The sequence below is a fragment of the Schistocerca serialis genome, chromosome 3 (genome assembly GCF_023864345.2).
Source record: "Schistocerca serialis cubense isolate TAMUIC-IGC-003099 chromosome 3, iqSchSeri2.2, whole genome shotgun sequence".
In the NCBI taxonomy this organism is placed as follows: Eukaryota; Metazoa; Arthropoda; class Insecta; order Orthoptera; family Acrididae; genus Schistocerca; species Schistocerca serialis.
The window spans coordinates 199,157,587-199,178,950 of record NC_064640.1 but is presented as its reverse complement, the minus strand read 5'-3'; the positions used below and the strand labels follow the sequence as shown (position 1 = coordinate 199,178,950).

Sequence of the window (21,364 nt, the reverse complement as noted above, 5' to 3'; positions counted from 1 at the left end):
TAATAACGTATTGGAGCGAATGTGTCAAAAGGTATAGCAAAACGGTCTGTAATTTGTAGTGGCACTTTCGAATGTGCTGTGAAACGACATTTCCAATAAACACACGTCACCATCATCAGCTCAGTACTCATTTTTCTCGACCTGAAAAAGCTGTGTTGACAACAGAGCACATGTGACAACAGGGCACATCTTAACACGACGATTCCCACTCTGAATGACACATGGTATCACCTAACCCCTAATCAGCATGCCGGTTTCCTCTTGAAACGCACTGTACAAGCCTCTGTTAATTGAATAGCCAGTACACCCGGCAGTGTGTGAGAATTCGGCAGTATTTGGAAAGCGCACTGTGATGTACGAAGAAGAGTTTAAACTTGGCAAACATCCATTAAAACTCTTTATTATTTTGGTTATACTACCAACGATAAGCTTTCTGGCATAAACAATTCAGTAATGATACCGCCAAACAACGTTTCGTCACGGCAATGTTTTACAAGCGCTCTGCCGTTGCTTTTAACCTGAGAATAGCTTTGCCAGCCAGTTCTGCATCATACACTATACCGAATCTTTCCAAATAACTTCGGAAGAAAGCGTGCAAATGATCACTAGAACATAAAAAGGCTAACACACAGATTGAAGCACGGACGTACCATTTTTTTCCGTATACACGAAATACCTTATTGCCAGATATTCAGCCAAGAAATAAATCCATAGAGGAACAGAGTTTAACCCCAGTACTTCTGATATGTAGTCTAAAAATCACATAGCCAAGTTAATACTAGTGGGTCTACTTTGCCTTCTTTCAGACAGAACAAGCTAATTACTATACATGTTTTGTTCCAGCGAAATAAGAAACGAGGTTTTCTGTCGTTAACTGGTAAAGCTTTCCTCAACGCGAAGTTTGGTTAGAAAGATATGATGCCTTACAAGACACTCCCTATTGCTGGTTTGACCTTGACTTCCTACTTCCGAAATGACTTACCAGCGAATTATAAAGGGGCACAAAGTTTAACGTGCACTCCGAACAATGGTACAGCTTATTTTTCATATTTGTAATTACCTGATGTGATAAAAAACAAATGATTGGCCTTTAAAAAATTTAAGGAACGACTGGGAATCGAACCCCGGACCTTAACATTAGTAATCCTGCACTTATACACTACGCCACGATGCTACATCCATGTTCAGATACGCCAATGAAACCTACATTTCAGTTGTCGTACAAATTTCATGTTAGATAGTACCAGTGCGCTACTAGTGAACAATTCTCGATTTATATCCTGGTTCAAGTCGTCTCACATTGTATTTACGTGATGTCTTCCATTCTGTATCAATTGTTTCTTAATTTGAGGTTTTATTTGAATGACAGTTTTCATCAACTTTCGTTAACAAGGCAGTTCAAGTTATCGCATTATTAAATTATTCATCTATACGACCATAATAAGTCGCAGTTGCATAAATGCTTTCAATACTACTGTAGTATACTACTTCCTATGGAACTACTTAATGCATTTTTTCACAACAGTCGTGTTTCGTGATTTCTCAGTTTCATTGACAGACCGCGTGTTAACACTTCTTAATTTCCACGTAGCCTTGGATTCCATCCACGCAAATCAAAAATATTCTTACTTGTACTCACATCGTTATATCTCTCACAAAGAAGTTTCTCTTCAAGAACGATGTGTGTTTACTAACCCTACTTGCTAATTTATTTGGTTTTCTCTAATGCGATCACTACTGTTCTTAATCACAGGCCAACTAATAAAATCTGTAACACCTGCATCCATTTATTGTTTTCAGTAAGAACAATGATTTTCATCTCTAAGCTTTTAACATTGTTTGTCCTCTTCGAATGTACTCATGTTCTAGTTTCTTTCACTATAATCACTTTCAGGAACGATGAACAGCAACAGTTATCTAACACTTCCTGTATTACTAAGATTTTTCTTTGTCTGAACAGACGTGATGCACACGCTAGCTTGCGTAGCAAATGCCACTGACGAAATCGTCGCCTGTTATCACCAACGCAACAGTTTCGCCATTTCGACGAGTTTGTAGTCGCAGCCGGATTTCTTCGGATAGTCAGCAAAGCTACTAATTTAAGTTTTTGTTTCAGGGCGCAAAAACAACTAGGGTCATACGCGCCCATTAATTCAACGTCTCCCATATTTGTTTACACTTGAAGAAACTACCGATGCATCAATCACCTAAGGGGTCAAATAAATAAATAAACAGCCCCCCCTCAAGTTACTTTTATTTATTCAATATCTATGGACATAAAAAATACTCAAGACGTACGCAAGTAATACAACGTAACACCTCCATATAACCAAAACACAAAGATGGCTGGAACAAATAATCAGCTGTTTCACTGTAAAACTACGGATGGCAGGCACGTTATTTAAGACACAATCATTGAATTTCAGAAAAAAAGGTGACAATTAACTCGGCAAAGAAAGAAACGCAAAGAAACAAGAAAACTAAATACTGGTAAAAAGTTATCAAATTACGGCACTCATTATCTAAGGATAACAGATGATGACTGGAATAAATAAACAAAATTTTCAAAATTCAGCCACACACAGAATTTGTGTTGTTTACAGTAAAAAGGTTAAGTACCGCAATAAAAGCCAAAAGCAAACTCTGCAGAGAACAACAGATATAAATATTACATGCTAATAACATATACACAACTTTGATACAATCTGCTTTTCAAAAACTCTACAAAAAGCATAAATTAGATGTGCAGGCTGAAAAGAACTACGCAATACAAGACAGAAGAAACTTTTCTCGGGACCATATACCATGAATTTCGAAAGTTACTGGGACACAAACTATAAAAGTTTAATGAACTGCAGGCAAATTATATTAACTGTTAATAAGCTCAGCCCCGTTACTGCAACTGAAGCTAATATCACCTTAGATAGCAGAACAGCAAAACATTAAGATGAATTTAGAATTCATCTATCTCTGACTGCTCCACACGTTAATTTTGAACAAAATCTTATTACAATGGCCATATCTTTATTATTACGAAAACGAACTAGGAGAGAACGGGGGGGGGGGGGGGGGGGGGGAGGGGATTAACTTTGTTTTGACGAACAATAAATCTAGGGAGGTAGCAAACAAAAAGTAATGTCACTCATAAACCAAATACTAGTATTTGGAATTGTTTAATGGCTAACAACAAGAGATACTGAAGCAATTACAATGTAAACTGATGGAAAACAAAAATCAAACTAACCGTGGTTATTACACGACACAAAATAACTAAGATTATGGAGGAAAAAAGAGGCACAGTATTTTCAGGTCACGATTTTCAGTGTATTGTTTGTACCTACAGCTAACTGTTGGTGCAACAGCATCCAAGCGCTTGTGCAGCAAAATGTGCTTTATATTAAAATCTTTGCCTTGACTCTTACGCTAACTGTGTCAACCAATACGCACAACAGCGAAGTTATCAGGATACACAAGTATTATTACCAATCTCGTCAGTCAAGCAATAAACATACCTTACTTTTCAAAAACTTGTTGAGGAAACAAAGTTTGAAAAACAAGCTCCTGCCTCATAAGTGCGTCGGAATATATGACGTATTTCTGGGGCAGTCTGTCCAAGTTTTGTCTATACGCAATACGATCCACTAACACATCATCGGAAAAGGGGAAAAAACAAGTCTCTCACGTAACTTCATGCGAGGCTATAGAATCTCATTTCTTGCTGTTCTCTACGTGTGAACCATTATTTAAAATAAAGCATTTGCATCTCACCTGAGAATGGCTCTGTATCGACGCCAGTGAAAGAGAATGAGTTCCTCCATGATGGTTCCCCGAGTCATTTTGATCTTCCGATTTTCCTGGTCCACTGGACTTCTTCTTGGATAAAATAGTCATATTTACAGAGACGGAATCTTCTCTGGATACTAAATCAAGAATCCGTCATGTACCACACGTAGCACCAGTTCAATAACCACAACAGCCCTCACTCGGTCACGCACACCAACACACACTACGCCAAACACATTAATAACTCTACCTCCCCTCCACCAGAGAGCAGCACTGTTGAGTCACTCCACGTCACATGGTTTCCTTCTCTGAAACACATTGACCAGAGAATATCCTAGTGGCCACGCCCGTCTGTCGTCTAAAAATGTCCCAACAAAATTTTATTTGGCTTCGGAAAAGATATCTACAGTAAAAGACACTCTGTCTTAGTTCCCTTTCGCCTGCGGGAAAGGTATAAGAACTAAAATCTGTTGCGTCACAGTTCTTTTTCACCTGCGGGAAAGATATAAACAGTAAAAGATCTTACGTCACCTTTTGCTTTCGTTTACGGAAAAGATATACACATTAAAATATGCCAATTGTTGTAGCAGTAGATAACAGAGTTCAAAGCGCCACGGTGCTATGCTCTAGTTTTCTATTTCACATATTTCAATTTTAACACATTTTCTTACGCCGTGCTTTCGTCATATTTGTAAAGTTTAGATTCCACAGTGTAGCCACCGATTTCAGTAGCTTTCGCTTTTCCCTTTCGCCTGCGGGAAAGATATAAGCACTAAAAGCTGTTGCGTGACAGTTCTTTTTCACCTGCGAGAAAGATATAAACAGTAAAAGATCTTACGTCACCTTTTGCTTTCGTTTACGGAAAAGATATACACATTAAAATATGCCAATTGTTGTAGCAGTAGAATACAGAGTTCAAAGCGCCACGGTGCTATGCTCTAGTTTTCTATTTCACATATTTCAATTTTAACACATTTTCTTACGCCGTGCTTTCGTCATATTTGTAAAGTTTAGATTCCACAGTGTAGCCACCGATTTCAGTAGCTTTCGCTTTTCCCTTTCGCCTGCGGGAAAGATATAAGCACTAAAAGCTGTTGCGTGACAGTTCTTTTTCACCTGCGAGAAAGATATAAACAGTAAAAGATCTTACGTCACCTTTTGCTTTCGTTTACGGAAAAGATATACACATTAAAATATGCCAATTGTTGTAGCAGTAGAATACAGAGTTCAAAGCGCCACGGTGCTATGCTCTAGTTTTCTATTTCACATATTTCAATTTTAACACATTTTCTTACGCCGTGCTTTCGTCATATTTGTAAAGTTTAGATTCCACAGTGTAGCCACCGATTTCAGTAGCTTTCGCTTTTCCCTTTCGCCTGCGGGAAAGATATAAGCACTAAAAGCTGTTGCGTGACAGTTCTTTTTCACCTGCGAGAAAGATATAAACAGTAAAAGATCTTACGTCACCTTTTGCTTTCGTTTACGGAAAAGATATACACATTAAAATATGCCAATTGTTGTAGCAGTAGAATACAGAGTTCAAAGCGCCACGGTGCTATGCTCTAGTTTTCTATTTCACATATTTCAATTTTAACACATTTTCTTACGCCGTGCTTTCGTCATATTTGTAAAGTTTAGATTCCACAGTGTAGCCACCGATTTCAGTAGCTTTCGCTTTTCCCTTTCGCCTGCGGGAAAGATATAAGCACTAAAAGCTGTTGCGTGACAGTTCTTTTTCACCTGCGAGAAAGATATAAACAGTAAAAGATCTTACGTCACCTTTTGCTTTCGTTTACGGAAAAGATATACACATTAAAATATGCCAATTGTTGTAGCAGTAGAATACAGAGTTCAAAGCGCCACGGTGCTATGCTCTAGTTTTCTATTTCACATATTTCAATTTTAACACATTTTCTTACGCCGTGCTTTCGTCATATTTGTAAAGTTTAGATTCCACAGTGTAGCCACCGATTTCAGTAGCTTTCGCTTTTCCCTTTCGCCTGCGGGAAAGATATAAGCACTAAAAGCTGTTGCGTGACAGTTCTTTTTCACCTGCGAGAAAGATATAAACAGTAAAAGATCTTACGTCACCTTTTGCTTTCGTTTACGGAAAAGATATACACATTAAAATATGCCAATTGTTGTAGCAGTAGAATACAGAGTTCAAAGCGCCACGGTGCTATGCTCTAGTTTTCTATTTCACATATTTCAATTTTAACACGTTTTCTTACGCCGTGCTTTCGTCATATTTGTAAAGTGTAGATTCCACAGTGTAGCCACCGATTTCAGTAGCTTCCGCTTTTTTTCATTCCCATGAGAAAATCGATTAAAAGTCTTTCACATTTTCTAATAACTAGCACTCGAAACTTTACATATTAAATTCCGTTTCATCTTAAATGAAGGTAAGCATCAAAAGGCCAAACGTGGCAATCAAATGCCTCTACAGACCACCTGCTACAAGAGTTGTACTCGCAGAAAGCTTCAGAAAAACTCGAGAGAATTTCGTGAGTTACGTTTTCTGACCATGCGGTTAAAATCTGGAGAGACTTCAGTTTTCGAACTATACATTGGCAGTGTCGTGCGATTGAAACTGGTTCTAGAGACAAGGCTTCAGTTATAATTTTTGTCAACGTTTTTCCCCGACAAGTACTCGGGGCTCTTAGAGGATCGACTCATGAGGGCGTCTTACACTTCCCAGTAAATAACGTACCCGGACTTTTTAAATCAATTAACGTAGAAAATGATGTTACCGGATCAATGACTACAACTGCTACCAGGAATGTGGAGAAAGCTAACTTTTACTTAGCAAATTGCACAGTATCTGAGTAGCCAAAATCAAATATTCAACTCTGCGGACGAAGATGTGGAACACATGTGGATATTATTGAAAAGATTATACAATACGCCTTATATGCTGACCATTGTTCTGAGTGGTATGGAGTCCCAAAGTGATTCAATAGCCTTGTTAGAAAGTTGTCACGAAAGCAAAGACAGCGTGTTCATAGATTTAAGTGAAGTCAAAATCTTGTTGACAAACGAAATCTAACGAAGCCAAAATGAACGGAAGAAGGAAGCGATCAATGAATCGGAAAGTAAAATTTTGCCTACCTAAATGATCAGAAGTCTTAAGAAGTTAGGGTTTAACGTAAAGTCAGTAAGCTTTAGCGGTCAATTATTCAGTCGCTCAGTGACCATACAGGAACCAGAACGAATAATGTCAGAGAGAAGGTCGGAATATTGAATTCAATCTTCGGTAATTGTTTTACTGAGGAAGATCGTAATACGATTCTTGCGTTCAATTGTGGCACGAATGGCGAAATAACAGCTATAGAGGTAGGCGATCACGGAATAGAAAATCGACTAACATTGCTCAACAGAAGAAAGGCATCTGGATCGGATAAGATACTTGTAAGATTCTACCCAGATTATGCAAAAGAACTTTCCCTGCTCGAGACAGCAGTCTATCGTAGGCCGCTGAAGCAACGCCGAGTACCACGCCGTTAGAAAAAAAGTTCATATCTTCCCCATTTTCAAGGAGTGTCACTAGACGAATACACGTAATTATAGGCCTATATCGCTGATGTCAATGTGTTGCAGAATTGTGGAACGTATTTAATGCTCATGCATTACGACTTTTTTGAAAAATGAAAATCTTCTCCATAAAAATCAATACGGATTCCGAAAACAGAGATCTTACCGAACACAGCTCTCCCTGTACGTCGATGAGATTCAGAGCGTCGCAGGCAACGACGCCCAAGCCGATGACGTGTTCCTAGAATTCTGGAAGGCATTCAATACAATCCAGGTATGTCGTTTAGTGAACAATATACAAGTCTGTCTAATATTCGGATTAGATATGTTACTGGTTTCTTGACTTTCTAGATTGTAGAACTCAATACGTCGTTGTTAACACGAGAAATCAACAGATATAAAAACTGTTTCTGCAACCCCAAAGGAGTTTTAATATCTTCCTCTTTACAATATATAGGGTTAATCCGTGATGATATTACAGATTTTCAGGTACGGTGGAGAATGGTAAATGTATCAATTTGAGGTAAAGGGCCCTGGTCCAGAAACGACTAAGTGAAAAGTTGCGAGCTAAAATCGTTCTTATACTTGTGACAGTGGAATACATGTACCGGCACTACTGTTGCTAAGATAGTACGGTAGGCAACTGCCAAAAGTGGTAGTACGGACTAAATAAGGAAAACCTGTCTAGCAAAAATCGGCTCTAAGATGCATACCTTAAGAGCTATGAGCACTTGTTCATCTTTGCCATTGTGAAACACATCTCTTCTACTGAACAAGTGCCCATAGCTCTCAACGTAAGCATTTTAGAGCCCATATTTACTGGACATTTTTTTCTTATTTTTATTCGTAGTGCCACCCAGGAAAGTTGCCTACCATGCAGTCTCAGCAACAAAAGTGCCGCTACACAAACATTCCGCTGTCAGAGGAATTAGAACAATTAAATTTTCTCTCATAACTTTCGACTCGGTCTTTCCCGGGTGAGGGTTCTGTGCCTCATATTGATTCATTTGCCCTTGTTCATCATCACTGAAAGTTTTTAACGTCACCACAGAATTATGGTCACCACTGCTCCAGAATCTAGATCATTTAGTTTAGATTTCTGGACCTGAGTTATCGGGTGAGGATTTGTAGGACTCCCCTTGATAGGTCTGGGGTGCACTACACAAAGGAAGCAGCTACTCGTGTAGCAAGGTACCTGTGAGTGGAGAAAGAGGCTTTTTAGGCTAGGCGGTAGTTCGAGGTACTCTCAAGAACACTCGCCAGTCGATAGGCATACAGGGAAATCAGACCGCGTTCAGAGTAAAGACAGTTCAACTGTCAAAACTTTATCACTAAACTGTCGAAGTATTCGTAACAAAGTTTAAGAATTTACTGCCCTCCAGGAAAGTTCTCAACCTCAAATTATTCTTGGGACTGAGAGCTGGCTAAAACCAGAAGTAAAATGCTCCAAGATATTGAGGGACTCTTGGAATGTTTACCGGAAAGACAAAAATGGTTCAAATGGCTCTGAGACTATGGGACTTAACTTCTGAGGTCATCAGTCCCCTAGAACTTAGAACTACTTAAACCTAACTAACCTAAGGACATCACACACATCCATGCCCGAGGCAGGATTCGAACCTGCGACCGTAGCGCCTTGAACCGCTCGGCCACAGCGGCTGGCCCGGACAGACAGATTAGACGCCTAGGAGGAGGACTGTTCATTGCAGTCGACAAAAATATTGCCCCTATGAGGTTGAAATTGAGTGACAGTGAAGTTATATGGTCGCGCATAACAAGTCTAAGCGAAACCAAATTAATTGTTGGATTTTTTACCGACCACCCGATCCCGCTGTGACAGTTCTAGAGTCGTTCAAAGAAAGTCTATGGTCAGTTGTTCATAAATACCCAAATCATACAACACTAGTTGGTGGTGACTTTAACCTGCCGAGTATAGACTGGTACGTGTATGGATTCGTTGCAGAGGATACAGACAGACAGGCTTGTGAAGTACTTTTGAACACGTTTTCCGAAAACAGTCTTGAGCAGCTAGTTTCGCAGCCAACACGCAATGGAAGTGTCTTGGGTCTTGTAGCTACAAGCAGGCCGGACCTTATCGACGGCGTCAGTGTGCAGACGGGGATTAGTGATCATGATGTCATCATAACGACTATGGTTGCGAAAGTTGATAAATCAGTCAAGAGGGCTAGGAGAGTCTTTCTGCTAGAAAGAGCAGATAAGCTGTTGTTAGTTCCAGAATGATGGCCATAGAGAAATTATGGGCAAAGTTTAACCAGATTGTAAATCGTGTTCTGAAAAAGTATGTTCCTAGTAAGTGGATTAAGGAGGGATAAGACCAAACGTGGTTTAATAACGAAATTCGGAAAATTCTGAGGAAGCAAAGGCTGTTGCACTCTTGGTTGGAAAGAGGACGCGCAAATGACGACAGGGAAAGATTAGTAGAGATTCGTGCGTCTGAGAAAAGATATATGGGCGAAGTATACAACGGCTACCACCATCATATCTTGACTAAAGATCTGGCAGAGAACCCGAAAAAATTCTGGTCCTGTGTAAAATCTTTAAGTGGGTCTAAGGCTTCCATTCAGTCCCTCGTTGACCAGTCTGGTTTGGCAATAGAAGACAGCGAAAGGAAGACCGAATTTTTAAATTTCACATTTAAGAAATCGTTCACGCAGAAGAATCGTACAAATGTATCGTCGTTTGACCATCGCACAGAGTTCCATATGGATTATATAGTAATAACCATCCCTGGCATAGAGAGACAACTGAAAGAGTTGAAAACAAATAAGTCGCCAGGTCCGGATGGAATCTCAGTTGGGTCCCTCAAAGACTACTCTACGTCACTTAGTTTGCAATTATCGCGGATCTCTCGACCAGCGCAAAGTGCCAAGCGACTGGAAAAAAGTGCAGGTGACTCCTGTGTATGTTGTTGTTGTTGTTGTGGTCTTCAGTTCTGAGACTGGTTTGATACAGCTCTCCATGCTACTCTATCCTGTGCAAGCTTCTTCATCTCCCAGTACCTACTGCAACCTACATCCTTCTGAATCTGCTTAGTGTATTCATCTCTTGGTCTCCCTCTACGATTTTTACCCTCCACGCTGCCCTCCAATACTAAATTGGTGATCCCTTGATGCCTCAGAACATGTCCTACCAATCGATCCCTTCTTCTGGTCAAGTTGTGCTACAAACTTCTCTTCTCCCCAATCCTATTCAATACTTCCTCATTAGTTATGTGACCTACCCATCTAATCTTCAGCATTCTTCTGTAGCACCACATTTCGAAAGCTTCTATTCTCTTCTTGTCCAAACTATTTATCGTCCATGTTTCACTTCCATACATGGCTACACTCCATACAAATACTTTCAGAAATGACTTCCTGATACTTAAATCTATACTCGATGTTAACAAATTTCTCTTCTTCAGAAACGCTTTCCTTCCCATTGCCAGTCTACATTTTATATCCTTTCTACTTCGACCATCATCGGTTACTTTGCTCCTCAAATAGCAAAACTCCTTTACTACTTTAAGTGTCTCATTTCCTAATCTAATTCCCTCAGCATCACCCGACTTAATTTGACTACGTTCCATTATCCTCGTTTTGCTTTTGTTGATGTTCATCTTATATCCTCCTTTCAAGACACTGTCCATTCCGTTCAGCTGCTCTTCCAAGTCCTTTGCTGTCTCTGACAGAATTACAATGTCATCGGCGAACCTCAAAGTTTTTATTTCTTCTCCATGGATTTTAATACCCAATCAGAATTTTTCTTTTGTTTCCTTTACTGTTTGTTCAATATACAGATTGAATAACATCGGGGATAGGCTACAACCCTGTCTCACTCCCTTCCCAACCACTGCTTTCCTTTCATGCCCCTCGACTGTTATAACTGCCATCTGGATTCTGTGCAAATTGTAAATAGCCTTTCGCTTCCTGTATTTTACCCCTGCCACCTTCAGAATTTGAAAGAGAGTATTCCAGTCAACATTGTCAAAAGCTTTCTCTAAGTCTACAAATGCTAGAAACGTAGGTTTGCCCTTCCTTAATCTAGCTTCTAAGATAAGTCGTAGGGTCAGTATTGCCTCACGTGTTCCGTGTTTTAAGAAGGGTAAAAGAACAGACCCGCAAATTACGGACCAATAGCCGGCCGGAGTGGCCTGCGGCTCTAGGCGCTACAGTCTGGAACCGCGAGACCGCTACGGTCGCAGGTTCGAATCCTGCCTCGGGCATCGATGTGTGTGATGGCCTTAGGTAAGTTAGGTTTCAGTAGTTCTAAGTTCTAGGGGACTGATGACCTCAGAAGTTAAGTCCCATAGTGCTCAGAGCCATTTTTACAGACCAATATGCTGCAGAATTCTACAGCATATTCTAAGTTCGAATACAATAAATTTCTTAGAGACCGAAAAGATCATGTCCTCGAATCGCTCGAGCGAAACCTGTCTTGCTTTTTTTGCGAACTATGGATGAAGGGCAACAGGCAGATTTAATCTTTCTACATTTCTGAAAAACATTCGGCGCAGCACTCCACCGCAGACTGTTAACGCAGGTAAGTGCATACGGAATAGGCTTCCAGATATGCGACTAGCTCTATGACTTCTTAATAGAACCCAGTATGCTGCCCTCGACGGCGCGCGTTCATTGGAGACACGGGTAACATCAGGAGTGCCCCAGGGAAGTGTGACTGGAGGGTTGCTATTTTCTATATGCGTAAATGATCTGGCAGACAGGGTGATTGTTCTAGAATGAAATTTTCACTCTACAGCGGAGTGTGCGCTGATATGAAACTTCCTGGCAGATTAAAACTGTGTGCCGGACCGAGACTCGAGCTCGGGACCTTTGCCTTTCGCGGGCAAGTGCCCTACCACTGAGCTACCCAAGCACGACTCACGCCCTGTCCTCACAGCTTTACTTCTGCCAGTACCTCGTCTCCTACCTTCCAAACTTTACAGAAGCTCTCCTGGGAACCTTGGAGAACTAGCACTCCTGAAAGAGTCCGCACCCGGTAGCTGAGTGGTCAGCGCGACAGACTGTCAATCCTATGGGCCCGGGTTCGATTCCCGGCTGCGTAGGAGATTTTTCTCCGCTCAGAGACTGGGTGTTGTGTTGTCCTAGTCATCATCATTTCATACCCATCGACGCGCAAGTCGCCGAAGTGGCGTCAAATCGAAAGACTTTTACCAGGCGAGCGGTCTACCCGACGGGAGGCCCTCGTCACACGCCATTATTATTATTATTACTCCTGAAAGAAAGGATATTGCGGAGACATGGCTTAGCCACAGCCTGGGGTATGTTTCTAGAATGAAATTTTCACTCAACAGCGGAGTGAGCGCTGATATGAAACTTTCTGGCAGATTAAAACTGTATGCCGGACCGAGACTCGAACTCGGGACCTTTGCCTTTCGCGGGCAAGTGCTCTACCAGGCAAAGGTCCCGAGTTCGAGTCTCGGTCCGGCACACAGTTTTAATCTGCCAGGAAGTTTCATATCAGCGTACACTCCGCTGTAGAGTGAAAATTTCATTCTAGAAACATCCCCCAGGCTGTGGCTAAGCCATGTCTCCGCAATATCCTTTCTTTCAGGAGTGCTAGTTCTGCAAGGTTCGCAGGAGAGCTTCTGTAAAGTTTGGAAGGTAGGAGACGAGGTACTGGCAGAAGTAAAGCTGTGAGGACGGGGCGTGAGTCGTGCTTGGATAGCTCAGTTGGCAGAGCACTTGCCCGCGAAAGGCAAAGGTCCCGAGTTCGAGTCTCGGTCCGGCACACAGTTTTAATATGCCACGAAGTTTCTGGGTGGTTGTTGGCTGATGATACTGTGACGTACAAGAAGGTGTCGAAGATAAGTTGGTGTGATGAATGGCAGCTTGCTCTTACTGTAGTAAAATGTAAGTTAATGCGGATGAGTAGGAAAAATGAACCCCTAATGTTCGGATACAGCATTAGTAGTGTCCTGTTTGACACAGTCACGTCGTTTAAATATCTGGGCGTAACTTTGCGAAGCTATATGAAATGGAAGGAGCACATGAGGATTGTGGTAGCGAAGGCGAATAGTTGATTTCGGTTTATTGGGAGAATTTTAGGAAAGTGTGTTTCATCTGTAAAGGAGACCGCATACAGGACGCTAGAGCGACCTATTCTTGAGTACTGCTCGAGTGTCTGGGATCCGCACCACGTCAGATTGAAAGAAGACATCGAAGCAATTCAGATGCGAGAGCTAGATTCGTTACCGGTAGGTTCGATCAGCATGCAAGTGTTACAGATATGCTTGGGGGGCTGAAGTGTGAACCCTGGAGGGAAGAAGTTCATTTCGAGGAACACTACTGAGAGAGCTTAGAGAAGCGTCACTTGAGGCTGACTGCACAACGATCCTACTGCTGCCAACATGCACTACACGTTGGGACCGCGAAGATAAGATACGAAAAATTGCGTCTCATACGGAGGCATACAGCCAGTCGTTTCTCCCTCGCTCTATCTGCGAGTGGAACAGGTACTAGACTACTAGTTTTGGTAAAGGGTACCTTCCGCCACGCACTCTACGATGGCTTGCGGGGTATGTAAGTAGATCGAAATCTACATACATCTACATATATACTCCGCTAGCCACCAAGCGGTGTGTGGCGGAGGGCACAATTCGCGCCAAAGTCATATTTCCCCCCCTCTGTTCCACTCGCGGATCGCACGATGGAAAAACGACTGTCTGAACGCCTCAGTACGAGCTCTTATTTCCCTTATCTTTGAATGATGATCATTACGCGATTTGATAGTTGGTGGTAATAATATATACTCTACATCTCCGGTGAAGATTGGATTTTGGAATTTAGTGAGCAGCCCCTTCTGTTTAGCACGTCGTCTGTCTGCAAGTGTGTCCCACTTCAAACTTTCTACGAGATTTGCAACTCTCTCGCGATGGCTAAATGTACCAGTCACGAATCTTGCCGCTCTTCTTTGGACCTTCTCAATTTCTTGAATCAAACACAACTGGTAAGGGTCCCATGCAGACGAACAATACTCTAAGACTGGACGAATTACCGTATTGTAAGCTACTTCCTTTGTTGAAGGACTGAATCGCTTCAGGATTCTACCAATAAAGCGCAATCTAGAATTCGCCTTACCCGTTACTTGTGTAATCTGATCATTCCATTTGAGATCATTTCGAATAGTCACACCCAGATACCTGACTGATGTTACCGCTTCCAAAGACTGTTCATTTATTTTGTACTCATACATTAATGGGGATTTTCGCCTTGTTATACGCAGTAGGTTACACTTACTAATATTGAGAGATAACTGCCAGTCATTATACCACGCATTTATTTTCTGCAAATCCTCATTGATTTGTTCACAACTTCCGTGTGATACTACTTTCCAGTAGACTACACCATCATCAGCAAACAGTCTAAGGCCGCTGTCAATACCATCAACCAGATCGTTTATGTGAATCGTAAAAAGCAGAGGACCTATTACGCTGCCCTGGGGCACACCTGAAGTTACTCTTGTTTTTGTTGAAGTTACCCCGTTCAGGACGACATACTGCTCCCTGTCTGTTAGAAAACTTTCTATCCAACCGCATATGTCACTGGATAGAACGTAAGCGCGCACTTTTTGTAGCAAGCGACAGTGCGGAAGTGGGTCCAGAAATATGGCATCAACCTGGGAGCCGGTGTCTAGAGCCTGCTGTATATCATGCACAAAGAGGGCCAGCTGTGTCTCGCATGGCCGCTGTTTCCTAAAACCGTGCTGGTTTCTGCAGATGAGCGTCTCAGGGTCTAGAAAGGTCATTGTGTCTGAACACAAAATATGTTCCATGATTCTACAACAAATCGATGTCAGTGAAATTGGCCGTAATTATGTGCATCCGATATTCTACCCTTTTTATAGATTGCTACAACCTGGGCCTTCTTCCAGCCCCGTTGAACTTTCCGCCATTCGAATGATCTGCGATAGATGACGGATAAGAATGGTGGTATAATTGTAGCTTAGTCAACATAAAGTCTCACGGGGATACCATCTGGGCCAGATGCCTTTCTGGCGTCTAAGGATCTTAACTGTTTTACAATCCCAGATACACTAAACACTATGTCAGCCATCCTTTCGTTTGTTCGATAATTGAAAGGGGGAATGGTGCTGCAGTCCTCTATCGTAAACGAGTTTTTGAAAGCTGTGGCTGTATTCTTTCACATTTCGCATCAACGTAGATCAAAACCAAAAAAATTTCAGTGTTATTTAATTATTTTTGCCGCGCTGACGGCATAATACGATTTTTATCTGTTACAAACTGTCGGCAGACGGACAGACGCAGACATGCCCGTACTCTAATTACCACGTAATCGTGAATTATTTAGTTTCATAATCGGAAAAAGGTCTTTCATACAAATGTGTCGATCGAAATATGGAGCCGTGGAAATTCTGTCTGAGGGAAGCAATGTAGACGTCTTGGACAGTTTTACTGCAAAAGAATTTGCAATTGAAACGGGAACTGCCTTTCACGTCAATCAGCTACGCTTGCACATGCAAAGCGGCGCTTTCAACTGAAACGGCAAACAGCCTCGAAGATACACACATTAAAAAAAGTTTTGCATCACCTCGGTTCCGAGAGTTCCGGAACCTGTATAGAAAATTGGAATAAAAATCAACATAAACATCATTTCCGCCCTTTTTATTGCTCATGAAAACCACACATTGCATGTTGTACCACCATACAGCGAGACCTTCAGAGGTGGTGGTGCAGATTGCTGTACACACCGGTACCTCTAATACCCAGTAGCACGTCCTCTTGCATTGATGCATGCCTGTATTCGTCGTGACATACAATCCATAAGTTTATCAAGGCAATGTTGGTCCAGATTGTCCCACTCCTCAACGGCGATTCGGCGTAGATCCCTCAGAGTGGTTGGTGGGTTACGTCGTCCATAAACAGCCGTTTTCAATCTATCCCAGGCATGTTCGATAGGGTTCATGTCTGTAGAACATGCTGGCCACTCTAGTCGAGCGATGTCGTTATCCTGAAGGAAGTCATTCATAAGATGTACACGATGGATGCCCGAATTGTCGTCCATGAAGACGAATGCCTCGCCAATACGCTGCCGATATGGTTGCACTATCGGTCGGAGGATGGCATTCACGTATCGTACAGCCGTTACGGCGCCTTCCATGACCACCAGCGGCGTACGTCGGCCCCACATAATGCCATCCCAAAACAGCATGGAACCTCCACCTTGCTGCACTCACTGGACAGTGTGTCTAAGGCGTTCAGCCTGACCGGGGTGCCTCCAAACACGTCTCCGACGATTGTGTGGTTGAAGGCATATGCGACACTCATAGATAAAGAGAACGTGATGCCAATCCTGAGCGGTCCATTCGGTGTGTTGTTGGGGCCATCTGTACCGCGTTGCATGGTGTCGTGGTTGCAAAGATGGACCTCGCTATGGACGTCGGGAGTGAATTTGCGCGTCATGCAGCCTATTGCGCACAGTTTGAGGCGTAACACGAAGTCCTGTGGCTGCACGAAAAGCATTATTCAACATGGCGTTGCTGTCAGAGTTCCTCCGAGCCATAATCCGTAGGTAGAGGTTATTAACTGCAGTAGTAGCCCTTAGGCGGCCTGGGCGAGGCATGTCATCGGCAGTTCCTGTCTTTCTGTATCTCCTCCACGTCCGAACAACATCGCTTTGGTTCACTCCCTTGTTGAGAGCCCTTCCTGGCATAAGTAAACAATGCGGACGCTATCGAACCGCGATATCGACCGCCAAGGCATGGTTGAACTACAGACAGAATGAGCCGTGTACCTCCCTGCTGGTGTAATGACGAACTGATCGGCTGTCGGACCCCTGCACCTAATAGGAGCTGCTCATGCATGGTTTTTTTTACATCTTTGGGCGGGTTTAGTGAATCTCTGAACAGTCAAAGGGAGTGTGTATGTGATACAATATCCACAGTCAACGTCTATCTTCAGGAGTTCTGGGAACAGGGGTGATGTAAAACTTTTTTTGATGTGTGTAGCTCGAAAATAGATGTAGGATTGGTAGCGTCCTCAAATCGTTTAGGAAACTACCCTTGTAATTCTTTCAAGGACACACTGAATTCTTCGAACCTAGCGTTTTCCTTAACGGCAGTGAGCTTAGGAAACTAAACTAAACTGTGTTTGTGAGAATGTGTCATTTCCATAACGCAATTTTATTTCTAAATGTGTCCCCATCAAATCAGAAAGAAATTGTTTCTCTTCTTGCAATGTCTTACTGTGGGCAGTGTAAAGTCAAGTTCGATTAAAATGCAATGCTCAGGATCCATTCTGGATATTCTAATTTTCGTTCCTGCACTCATTTTCCTTCATAAATTCTAGAGTAGCGAGTTTTAAATCGAAAAATCGTTGCAGGCATGCCCCTTGACTCAAACAACGTACTTTGCAGCAGTGTATAAAGTCTCCATACTCTTCGTTCAGCTCCATCGAAAATTGTTGCAACTGACTGTGGAAGAATGCGTGGAAGTTCAGAAATTTTACTATTTGTACCACCAGTTTCTTCACATGCTGCATGCTTGCAAATTTAGCACACAATGTTTCTTGATGTACGGAACCACGAATCCCTTCTGTCGATCGTTGTTATTCTTTGCTCTTTCATTCTCAGCTAAATCTTTAAATTCTTTACTTTTGAATACATTATGGGAGTGGTAGTGATCAATGTGTTGCAAATATTTGCTATTAAAAACAGTCTTGATCACGATTTATTTATTAAGGTGACCGGTTTCGACCACAGCTGTGGTCATCTTCAGACCATTGAGTAGGAACCTCTTTCAGCTGGAGAATCACTACTCTAGTAGTCACAGCGCCACTGTCCAGTTCCAACTATGGCTACCAGGTGTCGTGATCAGTCATCGTGGTTCACAGTTTCACACACCTCACCAACCACAGTGCACTTGTTGACGTTCCAAAATGAGCTTGGACAGAAGGAGGAAGGGATTATTGGTGGAGCTCTATTGTCAAAACAACAGTAATGCTGCAGCTGCACATCGAGAAAGTCCCTGGCTGAAAGGATTACGGAAGGGTCCTCTGTCTCCATCTTCTGTACGGAGCACGATGAAGAAGCTCCAGGAAGAGGTCGACGACCGGTTGCATCACTGGTGGTTGATGAAATCGCTATTGCTGTGGCAGACAACGCTGCGTTCCCTTCCCGATCCTCAGGCAGTGCGCGTGCCGTGTCATGACAGCTGATCATCTCGTGGTCCACTGTACGGAAGGTGCTTCGAACCATTCGCAAATGGTATTCGTACAGGATCCATATTGTACAGCAGCTTGCACCACAGGACGCACAACTACGTGTTGACTTTGATCTCCACTTTCTCGCAAGGACTAAAGTTGACGAGGACTGGTGCTGGACCATACTATGGACAGACAATGCTTATTTTTCTCTGAAGGGTGAGGTAAACACACAGAATTGCCGAGTGTGAGGATCTTCACCTCCAGTCACTGTGCATGAAGTTCCTTTGTATGGCAAACGTGTCACCGTATGGTGTGGCTTCACAGCTATGTTCATCATTGGCACATTCTTTTTTGAACAGGTTGGCGCTCAAGGGCCAAAGACGTGCAGTGTGACTGGCCAGCTTTACTACAATATGCTTCGCCAGCATGCCATACCCGCCCTACAGACGCTTTGAACTCAACAGTTGTCATGCAAGATCGTACATCGCTCGTGAAGTTCACCTGCTTCTCCGAAACACATTTGGAAACGATCAAATTATCAGCCGATCGTTTCCAGATGCTAGGCTGGCATGATCTCCTGATCTCACTCCTGTGATTTTTGGTTGTGGGGCTACCCGAAGGACAGTTTTACCAGGGGGGGGGGGGGGGGGGACATGCTTTGTACTGCTGCGCAGAATGAAATCCTGCACTTTCAGATTCTTCTGCATACTGTGGGCGCCATACTGAGCCCCTTTTGTAGCAATAATGGTACCGGTATGTAATGGTATGATGTACCGTGTCAGCACATTAAAAGTGTTTCAATTGAACTAATTCTGCGTTTTTTATCTTCCCCATGTCCTTGTCATTAATGCTACCAAGTTTGGTACTCGTACAGTAATTAGTTTCCTTATTATAATGTACCAAATAGGGAAAGTTTAATTATTGCCACCCTATATATTGAGAATTCTCATCCCTCTCTTCTGTCATTCCTACTCATTTTTAAAGGCCCATGACGATAGACCGCTAGACTGCCTCTTTTTGTGCGAACAACACCTGAACCTGTGAACGTCCTTCATGTGTTGTTGTTGTTGTTGTGGTCTTAAATCTGAAGAGTGGTTTGATGCAGCTCTCCATGATAGTCTATACTGTGCAAGCCTTCTCATATCTGAGTAGCTATTGCAACCTACATCCTTCGAAATCTGTTTACTGTATTCATCTCTTGGTCTCGCTCTATGATTTTTACCTCCTACAGTTACCTCCAATACTAATCCCTTGATGTCTCTTATTTTGGTCCAGTTGTGCCACAAATTTCTTGTCTTCCCAATTCTATTCAGTACCTCCTCATTAGTTACATGATATACCCATTTAATCTTCAACATTCCAAAAGCTTCCATTCTCTTTTTATCTAAACTGTTTATCGCCCATGTTTCGCTTCCATATACGGCTACACTCCAGACAATCACTTTCAGAAAATACTTGCTAATGCTTAAATCTGTATTCAAAAATGGTTCAAATGGCTCTGAGCACTATGCGACTTAACTTCTGAGGTCATCAGTCGCCTAGAACTTAGAACTAATTAAACCTAACTAACCTAAGGACATCACACACATCCATGCCCGAGGCAGGATTCGAACCTGCGACCGTAGCGGTCACGCGGTTCCAGACTGAAGCGCCTTTAACCGCACGGCCACACCGGCCGGCACATCTGTATTCGATGTTAACAAATTTCTCTTCTTCAGAAATGCTTTTCTTGCCATTGCCAGTCTACATTTTATAACCTTTCTACTTCGCCCATCATCAGTTATTCTGCTGCCCAAAGAGCAAAACTCATCTACTACTTTAAATATCTCGTTTCCTAAACTGATAGTGGTGGGACAAGGGCGGCATCATCCTACTCTACAATGCTGCCACATCTATTCAAGATGGCGGATCCAAGATGGTGGCCATAGATGTAGTAACATCACAATGACGTCGTGGTGGGGAGTTTCAGTTCAAATTTTGGCTCAAAAATAGTTAGTTGTGTTACCTCCACTAACCTAATCCCCCTCCCCTCCCCTTCTTTTTCCTTTCCTGCCCCATCTGGATATCTGGAAATTGGCAGGAAAAGGACTGACTCTGTGTCTAGCTGTTGGACTGCTCCCCTTCTTTTTCCTCTCCTCCCCCATCTGGATATCTGGAAATTGGCAGGAAAACGACTGACTCTGTGTCTAGCTGTTGGACTGGGAGGACAGACGCAGTTGTTTACCGTATTGAATGGATGAGATGTTTGTGCTAGAGAAGGAGGAGGTTGACAGGTATATTGGCTGCAATCATGCAGCTGAGGACTGTGTCAATAGCAATAATATTTGGTGAAGATGACTACGCTTCATCAAATAATGAAGATGCAGCATGCAGGGTTAAGTTACACTTCCAAATTATGCTGATAAATGCGTGTGCTGTAACTGTATATCATTCGATAAAGTCCAGTCAGTCTTCCGAAATGCAAGAGGCCAGATATTCACTCCTGTGCATTCGCTCTCCCCCCTCCCCCCCCCCCCCCCCAAATGCCACACGCTGGGCTCAGGGCGGCTGCGAAATACCAACAACCTTCCTCCTTAACATCCCCGGCACACGGATACTCTTTGTAGTCGAACACGAACTGCTTTGGAAATTATTACATCTGGTGCTGCGGAATTTTGTCACATGCATAACTTGAAGATGGCACAGGACCTAAATCTACTAGTGTACAGAGAGAGAGAGAGAGACAGACAGACAGAGCTTTGCAGATGACGTGAAAATATTTAAAAAACTACAGGTTTTATTCCGAGGAATACCACCACAGCCACACTTGAGAACACCGACTCTTCAAAGATCGCGACACACTTGTGAAACCCTCCCTGAGACACTTCG

At 42.6% G+C, this 21,364-nt stretch overlaps 1 protein-coding gene across 2 annotated transcripts in view; it reads right to left on the bottom strand.

The window, feature by feature from the left end:
• The window catches only part of LOC126469910 (OTU domain-containing protein 5), a 96,142-nt gene extending 92,131 nt beyond the window's left edge, over nucleotides 1-4,011 (bottom strand). For both annotated transcript variants that reach the window (XM_050097272.1, XM_050097274.1), the window contains exon 1: nucleotides 3,769-4,011. In XM_050097272.1, coding sequence (XP_049953229.1) covers nucleotides 3,769-3,891 — 123 coding nt within the window. In that variant the 5' untranslated portion in view covers nucleotides 3,892-4,011. The remainder of the gene's footprint in view (nucleotides 1-3,768) is intronic.
• Between the last annotated feature and the right edge of the window lie 17,353 nt (nucleotides 4,012-21,364).